The 14,834-nt window shown below is 40.5% G+C and overlaps 1 protein-coding gene across 1 annotated transcript; it reads left to right on the forward strand.

Moving 5' to 3' along the window:
* The first annotated feature begins 4,606 nt into the window (after window positions 1-4,606).
* CXHXorf66 (chromosome X CXorf66 homolog) lies at window positions 4,607-14,468 on the forward strand. Its single transcript, XM_007992861.3, has 3 exons — window positions 4,607-4,718; window positions 11,976-12,129; window positions 13,457-14,468. Exons 1-3 carry the CDS (start codon window positions 4,631-4,633, stop codon window positions 14,298-14,300), a joined length of 1,086 nt encoding a protein of 361 aa, XP_007991052.1. The 5' UTR covers window positions 4,607-4,630; the 3' UTR covers window positions 14,301-14,468.
* Window positions 14,469-14,834: the final 366 nt, after the last annotated feature.

Raw genomic sequence — 14,834 nt, forward strand, 5'->3', positions numbered from 1 at the left:
GAATAATACTGCTCTGAATATCAGCATATGAATAGTTGTGTGATTTTTTTAAATCCTGAAAAGGAATACTTACAGGATGTTCCCATTTATATGTAGTATGGGCATGCATCATGTACATAGATATGTACGTAAATATGTAGAAAGAGATCTGAGAGATGCACATCAAATTTTTGTGTCATTGTCTCCAGAATGGGGATAGGGTGGAGTGGGGAAGGAAAAGAGTATATAACGTTTTATTCTGTATATGTCTGTCTTGTGTATTTTTCATAATGAGAATGGGTTAATATTAATATATTCCTAATGCAATTTTAAAGTGCAAATAAACATAGAGATGAAGATTTCAGGCATCTTCGTAAGCTGTAAGGAATATTTAAAGCAATTTTAACGGGGTCAGAAGATCTCAAGGGATAAAGGAAGTCTGAAATACCTCTGTGTGATTTAAAATTTTTATAAGGTGAATTTTTTTTTTAATTAAAAAAATCAAATGGGGGGAAAAAGTTGAAGGCCCAAGGTGGAATTGCATTGTCAATTGAGGTCCAGAAGAGGGCAGTAGAAATCCCCCAAGGTGGCAACCCCAGAAAGGTTCCTCCCTCTCATCTGGATGAGGGTAAGGGTTCAAACTTGCCATGTGGGTGCTGGGAAGAGCTTAGGAGCTTTTCCTACTACTGATTCCTCTAGATATAATGCCAGCCAGACACTGGGAGCAAGATAATCAAATACAATGGCGGAAATCAGAAAAGTGGTACAAGTTAATCTCTGGAGAACCAAGGAGAGAGAAACCAGGAGCAGCCATTCTTCACCAAGAATCATTACACAAGGGCCCAGGAGCAGCTCTCTGGGGAAAATGACCTAGTGAGATTTCTAGGGGTCTTGGGGACACAGCCCTGTTAAGCACCTGGCTGAGTCCTTGGACCCTTCCCCTCTGCTTTTTAAAATGGAAAAGAATAAATATGGCCCTGCAGGCTCAAGATGCAGAGCTGGGCTTAGGGTGAGGGGAGTGGGACAGGCTCATGCAAGTGCAGAATCAGATCCTGTCTTTATTTAAATGTTCAATATTTTGTTGGTCATAGGTTTTTGGCATTAATTTTGATTTTTAAGTATCACATTAAAATCTTATTTGATTACTGAATTTTGCAGCACCCCTTAAATTTTGTGCTAGAGGCAAATATCTCACTGGGTTTTACTCTAGTCCTGGCAACAATCAAAACAATAACAACAACAAATATGAAGCAAGAAATGGGGCTTTATAGTGTACTTATTATGCACAATTTTTAATCAAAATAATACCTAGAATTTCTGAGTGACATCTATTATTACTAACTTGCTAGTCATGTAAACTTGCAAATGAAATAAAATCATATAAATCTATGTTAAAGCCAAAGAAACTAAAGTGTTTTTGTAACCATTGCGAATATGAAGTTAATGTTCAAATTAATTTGGAAGCTGTTTCTGAAATGCTGGCTTTAAGATATTTGTCTACCATGTATCCATCACTAGGGGAAAAAAAAAACCCTGATTTATTTTTTTAAAAAAGGTGACAGATAAATTCTTTTACATTATAAGCCCTATTCAAATTTTCAAAAGCAGCTTATTCAAAAGCAATAGAATAACATTTTCTGATCTTTATACAGTTAAAAAGTATGAGCAGGATTATTTAGACCTTCAGGGTAAAACTGAGTTGTATTTTTTTTTTTTGGTTTTTAAATTTTTTTAAGATGGAGTCTTGCTCTGTCGCCCAGGCAGCAGTGCAGTGGCACCATCTAAGTTGACTGCAACCTCTGCCTCCCAGGTTCAAGTGATTGTCCTGTGTTAGCTTCCTGAGTAGCTGGGATTACAGGCGCCTGCCACTACGCCCGGCTAATTTTTGTATTTTTTTATGGTAGAGAGGGGGTTTCACAATATTGGCCAGGCTGGGAGTTTTCCAATTAATATTTAATTTTATTCTATTCCAATGGCCCCAAATGCAAAATTTCAAAGACTGTCACCTTTATAGGACATGTTCTTTCATTTCTTTTTTAACTTTTTATTTTACTTTATTTTATTTTTTGAGACAGCGTCTTGCTCTGTTGCCCAGGCTGGAGTGCAGTGGCGCAATCTCGGCTCACTGCAACCTCCACCTCCTGGGTTTAAGTGGTGCAATCTCGGCTCGCTGCAACCTCCACCTCCTGGGTTTAAGTGATTCTCGTGCCTCAGCCTTTTGAGTAGCTGGAACTACAGGCGCGTGCCACCATACCTGGCTAATTTTTGTATTGTTAATAGAGATAAGGTTTTACCATGTTGGCCAGGCTGGTCTCAAACTCCTGACCTCCAGTGATCCACCCTCCTCGGCCTCCCAAAGTGCTGAGATTAGAGGTGTGAGCCACTGCACCTGGCCTCTTTTCTACTTATTTTAACAGATGAGGAAATCGAAATAAAGAACACCCTTTAACAAATACCCTTTTAGAAATCTGACCCCTGCTGACCCACTCTAGCCTTATTTCCAAATTCACCCCCACCCCCACCCCCACCCCTGGACATTGTTCATTTTGGCCATATGGAAATGAAGTTCCCTCAACCATGCTTTGCACATATTGATTTCTCTGTCTGCAATGCAATTTTCTCTCCCTCCTTTTTAGATTCAAGGAAGTTATACTCATGTTTTAAACACAAACAAAACCCCACCTCAGCTTAAGGGTAATCTCCTCCAGGGGTTGCCATTCTGAATAGATGCTCCTTTAGTGTGCTCCAGTAGTGGTACATGCTCCCTGGCCATAGCCTGCATGACAGTACACACCCACACTGCCTACTGATTGCTTATGTATATGTCTGCCTACCCTCTTTAGATTTTGAACTTGAAGGCAAGGACTATGTCTATGTGAACATTCACCGTTGAACCCAAAGCTTCTTGTCACATAATAGACATTCAGTACTTATTTGTTGAATGAATGAATCATCCTCATTACCTCTCTTCTTTTTTTGTTTGTTGGTGGTGGTGGTGGTTTTTGTTTTTGTTTGTTTGTTTTGTTTTTGACATGAAATCTTACTCGGTTGCCCAGGCTGGAGTGCAGTGGCACGATCTTGGCTCACTGCAACCTCCACCTCCCGAGTTCAAGTGATTCTCCTGCCTCAGCCTCCCAAGTACCTGGGATCACACGCATGCACTACCATGCCTGACTAATTTTTGTATTGTTAGTAGAGATGGGGTTTCACTGTGTTGCCCAGGCTGGTCTCAAACTCCTCACCTCAGGTGATCCGTCCCCCTCGGCCTCCCAAAGTGCTCGGATTATAGGCATGAGCAACTGCACCTGGCTTTAGTCCATTTTTCTTTATCTTCCCCACTACTACTCTGCTTTAAGCCACCATTCTCTCTCTCTCAGACTGCTGTAATATCCTCCTAATTGTCTTACTACTTTCTTCCACTTGTGCCTCTCCAATCTGTTCCCCATATTACAGCCAGAGTGCTTTTTCTAAAACACAGACCTTAACATGTCAATCCTTAGCTAAAAACTCTCCTGTGGGCCAGGCTGGTGGCTCACGCCTGCAATTTCAACACTTTGGGAGGCCAAGGTAGGCAAATCACCAAAGGCCAGGAGTTCGAGACCAGCCTGGCCAAAATGGTGAAACCCTATCTCTACTAAAAATACAAAAAAAAAAAAAAAAAATTAGCCGGGCATGGTGGCATAAGCCTGTAATCCCAGCTACTTGGGAGGCTGAGACATGAGAATCACTTGAACCCAGGAGGTGGAGGCTGCAGTGAACCAAGATGGTGTCACTTCACTTCAGCTGGACAACAGAGCATGACCCTGTCTCAAAAACAAACAACCCAAAGCTCTTCTGTGCTTCCCCATTATTCTTCAACTCTCTTACGTTCTTCTGGTTTCTCCAACGTGCCACCCTTCCTTCCATCACAGTGCCTTGGCACATGTGCCTCCTCCACTTAGAACATTCTTCTCTTTGCTTTCCTGATAATTCACTCCTACTTACCTTTCAGAACTCAGCCCCCGTATTGCTTCCCTAGGAAATCTATCCCATTTTCCCTTACCTTCTCCAAATACTTCCTTCTCTAATTAATAATGCCTCAATTTTCTTGTTTTGAATTTTTTTTTTCTTTTTGTGAGATGGAGTCTCACTCTGTCGCCCAGGCTGGAGTGCAGTGGTGGAATCTAGGCTCACTGCAAACTCCGCCTCCCAGGTTCAAGTGATTCTCCTCCCTCAGCCTCCCAAGTAGCTGTGATTACAGGTGCCCACCACCACACCCAGCTAATTTTTGCATTTTAATAGAGATGGGATTTTACCATGTTGGCCAGGCTGGTCTTGAACTCCTGACCTCAAGTGATCCGCCCACCTCTGCCTCCCAAAGTGCTGGGATTACAGCTGTGAGCCACCATGCCTTGAACCAGGGAGGTGGAGGTTGCAGTGAGCCGAGATGATGCCATTGCACTCCAGCCTGAGCCAAACTCTGTCTCAAAAAAAAAAGTCATCTGGTAAAATTTGTATACAGAAGCTTATGCTTCCCCATGGTGAGATTATGTTGTCAGAGTATGACACACAATGGTAATGATGTCATAAATGCCTAGAACACTCTGAACCACATAAATTCAGTAGTTACCTTGAGAATTAGTAGACGAATCATTTGAACCAAGTTGCGGACATGAATCTTGTTATTTGTGTCCTACTTCTGTCCATTTGGACAAATAATTGTATGACTACAAACCAAACGAATGGATCTTCTACTACAGGTAGGTGCCTAACCTTAAAACTTGTAAATTATGATCTGTTATAGTATACATTAAAGTATTTAATTAGAAAAGCCAGCTGTATTTAAGAAATCTGCTGTTACTTTTAGCAGTGTTAACATTAGTAGGTCTTCAAGAATTTCTAATACAACAGCTGATATTTCTACTTCTGTGTAAAAAACTTAAGCAAAATATAAGCATCAAGATGACAGATTTATGGTCCTCCTTTACCACCCTTCCCCACTCAATATACCAACCCGTCCCCACCAAACTAGCTAATACTATATAAATGAATCTGGCAAGGGACTTAACATATAGTAGGGGTTTTTTTTTTGTTTTTTGTTTTTTTGGGTTTTTTAATTTAAGTTCTGGGATACATGTGCAGAATGTGCAGGTTTGTTACATAGATATACATGTGCCATGGTGGTGTGCCGCACCTATCAGCCCGTCATCTAGGTTTTAAGCCCTGCATGCATTAGGCATTTGTCCTAATCCTCTCCCTTCCCTTGGCCCCCACCCCCACAGCAGGCCCAGTGTGTGATGTTCCCCTCCTTGTGTCCATGTGTTCTCATTGTTCAACTCCCACTTATGAGTGAGAACATGAAGAGTTTGGTTTTCTGTTCCTGTGTTAGTTTGCTGAGAACGATGGTTTCCAGCTTCACCCATGTCCCCGCAGAGGACATGAACTCATTCCTTTTTATGGCTGCATAGTATTCCATGGTGTCTATGTGCCACATTTTCTTAATCCGGTCTATCATTGAAGGGCATTTGGGTTGGTTCCAGGTCTTTGCTATTGTAAATAGTGCTGCAGCAAACATACATGTGTATGCGTCTTTACAGTAGAATGATTTATAATCCTTTGGGTATATACCCAGTAATGGGATGGCTGGGTCAAATGGTATTTCTGGTTCTAGATCCTAGAGGAATCGCCACACTGTCTTCCACAATGGTTGAACTAATTTACACTCCAATCAACAGTGTAAAAGCGTTCCTATTTCTCCTCCCTTCATCAGCATCTGCTATTTCCAGACTTTTTAATGATCACCATTTTCACTAGCATGAGATGGTATCTCATTGTGGTTTTGATTTGCATTTCTCTAATGACCAGTGATGATGAACTTTTTTTCATATGTTCGTTGACCACATAAATGTCTTCTTTTGAGAGGTGTCTGTTCATATCCTTTGCCAACTTTTTGATGGGGTCATTTGCTTTTTCTTGTAAATTTGTTTAAGTTCCTTGTAGATTCTGGATATTAGCCCTCTGTCAGATGGATAGATTGCAAAAATTTTCTCCCATTCTGTAGGTTGCCTTTTCACTCTGATGATAGTTTATTTTGCTGTGCAGAAGCTCTTTAGTTTAATTAGATCCCATTTGTCAATGTTGGCTTTTGTTGCCATTGCTTTTGGTGTTTGAGTCATGAAGTCTTTGCCCATGCCTATGTCCTGAATAGTATTGCCTAGGTTTTCTTCTAGGGTTTTTATGGTTTTAGGTTTACATTTAAGTCTTTAATCCATCTTGAGTTAATTTTTGAATAAGGTGTAAAAAAGGGACCCAGTTTTTGTTTTCTGCATATGGCTAGCCAGTTTTGCCAGCATGATTTATTAAATAGGGAATCCTTTCCCCATTGTTTTTGTCAGGTTTGTCAAAGATCAGATGGTTTTAAATGTGTGGTGTTATTTCTGAGGCCTCTGTTTTGTTCTTTTGGTCTATATGTCTGTTTTGGTACCAGCACCATACTGTTTTGGTTACTGTAACCTCGTAGTACAGTTTGAAGTAAGGTAGAGTGATGCCTCCGGCTTTGTTCTTTTTGCTTAGGATTGTCTTTGCTCTACAGACTCTTTTTTGGTTCCATATGAAATTTAAAGTAGTTTTTTCTAATTCTGGGAAGAAAGTCAGTGGTAACTTGATGGGACTAGCATTGAATCTATAAATTACTTCAGGCAGTATGGGCATTTTCACGATATTGATTCTTCCTATCCATGAGTGTGGAATGTTTTTCCATTTGTTTGTGGCTTCTCTTATTTCCTTGAGCAGTGGTTTGTAGTTCTCCTTGAAGAGTTCCTTTACATCCCTTGTAAGTTGTATTCCTAGGTATTTAATTCTCTTTGTAGCAATTATGAATGGGAGTTCACTCATGATTTGACTCTCTGCGTATCTATTATTGGTGTATAGGAATCCTTGTGATTTTTGCAAATTGATTTTGTATCCTGAGACTTTGCTGAATTTGCTTATCAGCTTAAGGATATTTTGGGCTGAGATGATGGGATTTTCTAAAATACAATCACATCATCTGCAAACAGAGACAATTTGACTTCCTCTCTTTCTATCTGAATACCCTTTATTTCTTTCTCTTGCCCTGGCCAGAACTTCCAATACTATATTGAATAGGAGTGGTGAGAGGGCATCCTTGTCTTGTGCAGGTTTTCAAAGGGAATGCTTCCAGCTTTTGCCCATTCAGTATGATATTGGCTATGGGTTTGTCGTAAATAGCTCTTATTATTTTGAGATATGTTCCATCAATACCTAGTTTATTGAGAGTTTTTAGCATGAAGGGGTGTTGAATTTTATCAAAGGCCTTTGCTGTATCTATTGAGATAATCATGTGGTTTTTGTAATTGGTTCTGTTTATGTGATAGATTACATTTATTGATTTGCGTATGTTGAACCAGCCTTGCATCCCAGGGATGAAGCCAACTTGATCATGGTGGATAAGCTTTTTGATGTGCTGCTGGATTCAGTTTGCCAGTATTTTATTGAGGATTTTCGCATCGATGTTCATCAGGGATATGGGCCTGAATTTTTCTTTTTTTGTTGTGTCTCTGCCAGGTTTTCATATCAGGATGATGCTGGTCTCATAAAACGAGTTAGGGAGGAGTCCCTCTTTTTCTATTGTTTAAAATAGTTTCAGAAGGAATGGTACCAGCTCCTATTTGTATCTCTGGTAGAATTTGGCTGTGAATTGTCTGATCCTGGGCTTTTTTTGGTTGGTAGGCTATTAATTACTGCCTCAATTTCAGAACTTGTTATTGGTCTATTCAGGGACTTGACTTCTTCCTAGTTTAGTCTTGGGAGAATGTGTGTGTCCAGGAATTTATCCATTTCTTCTAGATTTTCTACTTTATTTGTGTAAAGGTGTTTATACTATTATCTGATGGTAGTTTGGATTTCTGTGGGATCAGTGGTGATATCCCCTTTATTATTTTTTATTGTGTCTATTTGATTCTTCTCTCTTTTCTTCTTTATTAGTCTGGCTAGTGGTCTATCTATTTTATTAATGTTTTCAATAAACCAGCTCCTGGATTCATTGATTTTCTTTTTGAAGGTTTTTTTGTGTGTCTATCTTCTTCAGTTCTGCTCTGATCTTAGTTATTTCTTGTCTTCTGCTGGCTTTTGAATTTGTTTGCTCTTGCTTCTCTAGTTTTTTTCATTGTGATATTAGGGTGTCAGTTTCAGATCTTTCCTGCTTTCTGATGTGGGCATTTAGTGCTATAAATTTCCCACTTAACACTGTATTAGCTGTGTCCCAGAGATTCTGGTACATTGTCTCTTTGATCTCACAGTTTCAAAGAACTTCTTTATTTCTGACTTAATTTTGTTATGTACATTCAGGAGCAGGTTGTTCAGTTTCCATGTAGTTGTGTGGTTTTGAGTGAGTTTCTTAATCCTGAGTTCTAATTTGATTGCACCGTGATCTGAAAGACTGTTTGTTATGATTTCTGTTCTTTTGCATTTGCTAAGGAGTGTTTTACTTCTAATCACGTGGTTGGTTTTAGAATAAGTGCTATGTGGTGCTGAGAAGAATGTATATTCTGTTGATTTGGGTTGGAGAGTTGTATTAGGTCTACTTGGTCCAGAGCTGAGTTCAAGTTGTGAATATCCTTGTTAATTTTCTGTCTCGTTGATCTGTCTAATATTGACAGTGGGATGTTAAAGTTTCCCACTATTACTGTGTGGGAGTGTAAATGTCTTTGTAGGTGTCTAAGAGTTTGTTGTATGAATCTGAGTGCTCCTGTATTGGGTGCATATCTATTTAGGATACTTAGCTCTTCTTGTTGCATTGATACCTTTACCATTATGTAATGCCCTTCTTTGTCTTTTTTGATCTTTATTGGTTTAAAGTTCATTTTTTCAGAGGCTAGGATTGCAACCCTTGCTTTTTTTGGTTTTCTACTCACTTGGTAAATATTCCTCCATCCCTCTATTTTGAGCCTATGTGTGTCTTTGCACGTGTGATGGGTCTCCTGAATACAGCATACTGATGAGTCTTGACTCTTTATCCAATCTGCCATTCTATGTCTTTTAATTGGAGCATTTAGTTCATTTACATTGAAGGTTAATATTATTATGTGTGAATTTGATCCTGTCATTATGATGCTAACTGGTTATTTTCCACATTAGTTGATGCAGTTTCTTCATAGTGTCATTGATCTTTATATTTTGGTGTGTTTTCGCAGTGACTGGTACTGGTTTTTGCTTTCCATATTTAGTGCTTCCTTCAGGAGCTCTTGTAAGGCAGGCCTGGTGGTGACAAAAATCCCTCAGTATTTGACAAATATTTTGACAAAAGACAAAAATCCTTTCTTGTCTAGAAAGGATTTTATTTCTCCTTCATTTATGAAACTTAGTTTGGCTGATATAAAATTCTGAGTTGAAAATTCTTTTCCCTAAGAATGTTGAATATTGGCCCCCACTCTCTTCTGGCTTGTAGAGCTTCTGCAGAGAGATCCTCTGTTAGTCTGATGGGCTTCCCTTTGTAGGTAATCTGACCTTTCTTTCTGGCTGTGCTTAACATTTTTTCCTTCATTTCAACCTTGGAGAATCTGATGATTATGTGTCTTGGGGTTGCTCTTCTCCAGGAATATCTTAGTAGTCTTCTTTGTATATTCTGAATTTGAAAGTTGGCCTGTCTCGCTAGGTTGGGGAAGTTCTCCTGGATAATATCCTGAAGTGTGTTTTCCAACTTGGTTCCATTCTCCCTGTCACTTTCAGGTACACCAATCAATCATAGGTTTGGTCTCTTCACATAGTCCCATATTTCTTGGAGGCTTTGTTCATTTTGTTTTTCATTCTTTTTTCTCTAATCATGTCTTCACACCTTATTGCAGTAAGTTGATCTTCAATCTCTGATATCCTTTCTTCTGCTTGATTGATTTGGCTATTGATACTTGTATATGCATCTGAAGTTCTCGTACTGTGTTTTTCACCTCCATCAGGTCATTTATGTTCTTCTCTAAATGGGTTACTCTAGTTAGCCATTTCTGTAATCTTTTATCAATGTTCTTAACTTCCTTGCATTTGGTTAGAACATGCTCCTTTAGCTCAGAGGAGTTTGTTATTACCCACCTTCTGAAGTCTACTTCTGGCAATTCATCAAACTCATTCTTTGTCCAGTTTTGTGCCCTTGCTGCAGAGGAGTTGTGATCATTTGGAGGAGAAAATACATTCCGGTTTTTGGAATTTTCAGCATTTTTGGACTGGGTTTTCCTCATCTTCGTGGATTTATCTGTCTTTGATCTTTGAGGCTAATGACCTTTGGATGGGGTTTTTTTGTGGGGGTCTTTTTTGTTGATGTTGATGTTACTGCTTTCTGTTTTTAGATTTTCTTCTAATAGTCAGGCCCCTCTTCTGCAGGTCTGCTGCAGCTTGCTGGAGGTCCACTCCAGACCCTATTTGCCTGGGTATCACCAGTGGAGGCTGCAGAACAGTAAAGATTGCTGCCTGCTCCTTCCTCTGGAATCTTCGTCCCAGAGGGGCACAAGCCTGATGCCAGCCAGAGCTCTCCTGTATGAGGTGTCTGTCGACCCCTGCTGGCAGGTCTCTCCATCCAGGAGGCACGGGGGTCAGGAACCCACTTGAGGAGGCAGTCTGTCTCTTAGCAGAGCTCAAGTGCTGTGCTGGAAGAATCCTCCTTGTCAGAATCCACTGCTCTCTTCAGAGCCAGCAGGCAGGAACGTTTAAATCCACTGCAACTGCACCCACAGCCACCCATTCTCCCAGGTGCTCTGTCCCAGGGAAGTGGGAGTTTTATCTGTAAGCCTCTGACTGGGGCTGTTGTGTTTCTTTCAGAGATACGTTGCCCAGTGAGGAGGAACCTAGAGAGGCAGTCTGGCCACAGTTGCTTTGCAGCACTGTGGTGAGTTCCACCCAGTCCGAACTTCCTGGCCTCCTTAGCACTGTCAGGGGGAAAACTGCCTACTGAAGCCTCAGTAATGGTGGACACCCCTCCCACCACCAAGCTCCATCATCCCAGGTCTACTTCAGACTGCTGTGCTGGCATCAAGAATTTCAAGCCAGTGAAACTTAGCTTGCTGGGCTCCATGGGAGTCGGATCTGCTGAGTGAGACCACATGGCTCCCTGGCTTCAGCCCCCTTTCCAGGAGAGTGAATGGTTCTGTCTCACTGGGCTTCCAGGTGCCACTCGGGGGAAAAACAACAACGACAACAACAAAACTGCTACATTTAGCTCTGTGTCTGTGCAAATAGCCACCCAGTTTTGTGCTTGAAACCCAGGGCCCTGGTGTTGTAGGGATACGAGAGAATCTCCTGGTCTGTGGATTGCCAAAACCATGGGAAAAGCGTAGTATCTGGGCTAGATAATACAGTCCCTCATGGCTTCCCTTGGCTGGGGGAGGGAGTCCCCTGGCTCCTTGCACTTCCCGGGTGAGGCAACGCCCCACCCTGCTTCTGCTCACCTTCCTTGGGCTACACCTATTGTAGTCCCAATGAGATGAACTGGGTACCCCTAAGCAGTCCCAGTGAGATGAACTGGGTACCTCAGTTGGAAATGCAGAAACCACCCGCCTTCTGCATTGGTCTCGCTGGGAGCTGCAGACCAGAGCTGTTCCTATTTGGTCATCTTGCCAGATCTCCAGCATATAGTAGGGTTTTAACAAGGGTTTGTTTTTGTCACATCTCTTTTCAATTACACACATTCACACACACATTGATGCTCAAGTACACTTATACCTGCAAGACATACACACACAGATTCAAAAACCTGGGTAATGTGATAAGCAAGCCAAGATTCAGGGATAACCCAGGTAATGGTACGGATTAGTCAGTGATGCCTCCCAGATTTAGCTTCTGGACCGGCTGGATCCATGATGTAAAAACATAACAGTGGTACAATTAATCAGGTTTAAAAAATAATTGATGAAGAAATGTTATTTTGATCTACACTATCAAACCACTATCAATGTAAAAAAAAAAAAAAAACTTGGTTACCTAACACCTTCTCTGATTATACAATCTCTTTGCAGGAGATAAACCTGTTGAATCGATGCAGACAAAATTGAACTACCTTAGAAGAAATCTACTTATTTTAGTTGGTATTATCATCATGGTTTTTGTCTTTATCTGTTTTTGTTATCTCCATTATAACTGTTTGAGCGATGATGCATCCAAAGCAGGAATGTAAGTTTTACTCCTTTAAATTAAGAGTGCAAGGCGTGTGTGTGTGTGTACATATAGTGGAGGTTTCATTGTTCAGGTTACTTAATATTAACTTTAGACTTCTGAAGAGCTACCAACCTTTTGTAGGTGAATATTTTCAGTTAAATTATATCAACTCTTAATATTCTCTAGTACTTTATTAACTTTAGTCAAAATGTCTCTTGTTCAGGGTTCAGTCGAACTCCAGGATATTAATTGCATTATAAATTCAGTATAGGAAAAGAGGGCATGAATATCCAAATAAGAGTGGGAGAATGAAGAGAAAGAGAGAGGGAATTGGGTCTCTGTTTTTCAAAGACAATAAAACATTTTGGATAATCTACCATTTTAAGATTTAATCGCACGAAAAATTATTCACTGTTGTTACTCTCATGATCTCAATGCCTGCCTTTTATATACTAGTTCCCTAAAAATATTCCATTCTGAAGACTGGTAACTAAAATGTGGTACCAGTACTGTATTCCTTTAGTTTCAGAGGAATGTTATGATTTGAAATATGCACAGATAACTTGATGTTGTAAATATGATACAAAACAATGACTTTTTCTATAGTTTTTTTCTTGTGATACATTATCAATTTGTGACTTTTTAATAAAAAGTTTAATTCTGAAATAAGTGAGGTTCATTCTCTCTCTCTCTCTCTCTCTCTGTGTGTGTGTGTGTTTCTCTCTTTTTACAGTAGATTTGAAACAACTTTGTGTAATTCTATATGTGGATTATACAGTTATCTAATGTGGTTAAATAGTAAAATGCTCTTAAGAAAAAGCATTAAACAAGAGTTCATATTTATAACCTTAGTTGTGGCTTTCACCACTCTCCAATTCTGTTTTTGTGGTTTTGTTTGTTTGTTTGTTTTTGAGACAGAGTCTCACTCTGTCACCCAGGCTGGAGTGCAATGGCATCATCTTGGCTCACTGCAACCTCCGCCTCCCAGGTTCAAGCGATTCTCCTGCCTCAGCCTCCCAAGTAGCTGGGGACTACAGGCGTGCACCACCACACCAGGCTAATTTTTGTATTTTTAGTAGAGATGGAGTTTCGCCATGTTGGCCAGCCTGGTCCCGAACTCCTGGCCTCAAGTGATCTGCCCACCTTGGCCTCCCAAAGTGTGGGATTACAGGTGTGAACCACCATGCCCAGCCATCACACTCCAATTCTTACTGTGTTCAGTTTTCATATTAAAGTCCCAAAAAGACCACAGGTCTAAGCTGACAGTACCATATGTTCTCTGATAATAATAACAGGTCTCTTTTGTTTTAAATCATAAACTCCAAATTTTCTATACTTTCAGGGTCAAGAAAAAAGATATAGCAGCCAAGTCATCCAAAACATCATGCAATGAAGCCAAGACAGCCAGTCAATGCAGTCCCGAAACACAACCCATGCTATCCACTGTAGACAAGTTATCTGATTCCTCAGGTCCAGAAAGGTCATCCACACCATCCAGTACAGAAAAATTAATCAGGCCCTCAAGTCTACAAAAGCCATCCATACCAAACAGTGCAGGAAAGTTAACTAGGCCATCAAAGCCAAAAAGGTCATCCAGGTCATCACGCTCAAAAAAATTATGCAAGTCATCTCACCTGGAAAAGGCACATAGAACAGGCAGTCCAGAAAAATCACGTAAGCTAGACTATGCGTGTAATCTAGCCAGTTCAGATAAGCCAGTCAGGCCACCTCGGCTATCCAAGCCACTTTGTTCATCGCATCCACAAAATGAAATGTCACCATCCGAGCCATTCAGTCTAAAGGAATTGGCTAAGCCTCCCAGACATTTTAATCCAAAAAGGTCAGTGAGTCGAGGCAGGGCAGCCTTATTATCCAACTCTAAAGTAGCTGAAACTTGTCAATCCTACAAGAAAAAACATCTTGTTTCCAAAACTTATAAGCCTTTGGTCAATGATATTTCTGAGGCAAAGGAGAAAAACACTCAAAACCTATATGTTTCAAGCAAAGTCAAGTCCTCTCCCAGGTCCTTTCGTGAGTTACATTCCAGGAACAATGCATACGATGATCACGTGAATGACAGTGATATGATGAGTTATTACAGTGAGGATGACAGTGATAAAGATATAATCATTACGTGCGACAGAGGGTACAATCAAGTCACCTCTGAAGTAACCCTAAATGATTAGGAGCTCAACAAAAATAAAATCCAAGTGTGAAAGAGCAAACTTATACCAACTATTTTATGCTCATCATCCCTTAAGAAACCAGCAGAGGGAAAAATCACTATCAAGATCAGTCCAATCCATCTTGGAGGTGATTTATTTGAAAAATATCAATAAAATGCATGACATAAATTACTATTGTAATTATTATTTCATTTTAGGGGGCACAAGGATCTTTTGATGTCTCTTACTTAGACATGGTCACTTGGATAAGAACCATAAACATACACTCATACAAACCTAGAAAGAAATTGCAAGATGGGGTCTGGTGTGGTGGCTCACGCCTGTAATCCTAGCACTCTGGGAGGCTGAGGCAGGCAGATCACCTGAGGTCAGAAGTTCGAGACCAGCCTGGCCAACATGGCAAAATCTCGTCTCTACTAAAATTATAAAAATTAGTCAGGCGTGGTGGTGGGCGTCTGTAATCCCAGCTACTCGGGAGGCTGAGGCAGGAGAGTCGCTTGAATCCAGGAGGCAGAGGTTGCAGTGAGCCGAGAT

This window comes from Chlorocebus sabaeus, chromosome X, assembly GCF_047675955.1.
Source record: "Chlorocebus sabaeus isolate Y175 chromosome X, mChlSab1.0.hap1, whole genome shotgun sequence".
Taxonomy (NCBI): Eukaryota; Metazoa; Chordata; class Mammalia; order Primates; family Cercopithecidae; genus Chlorocebus; species Chlorocebus sabaeus.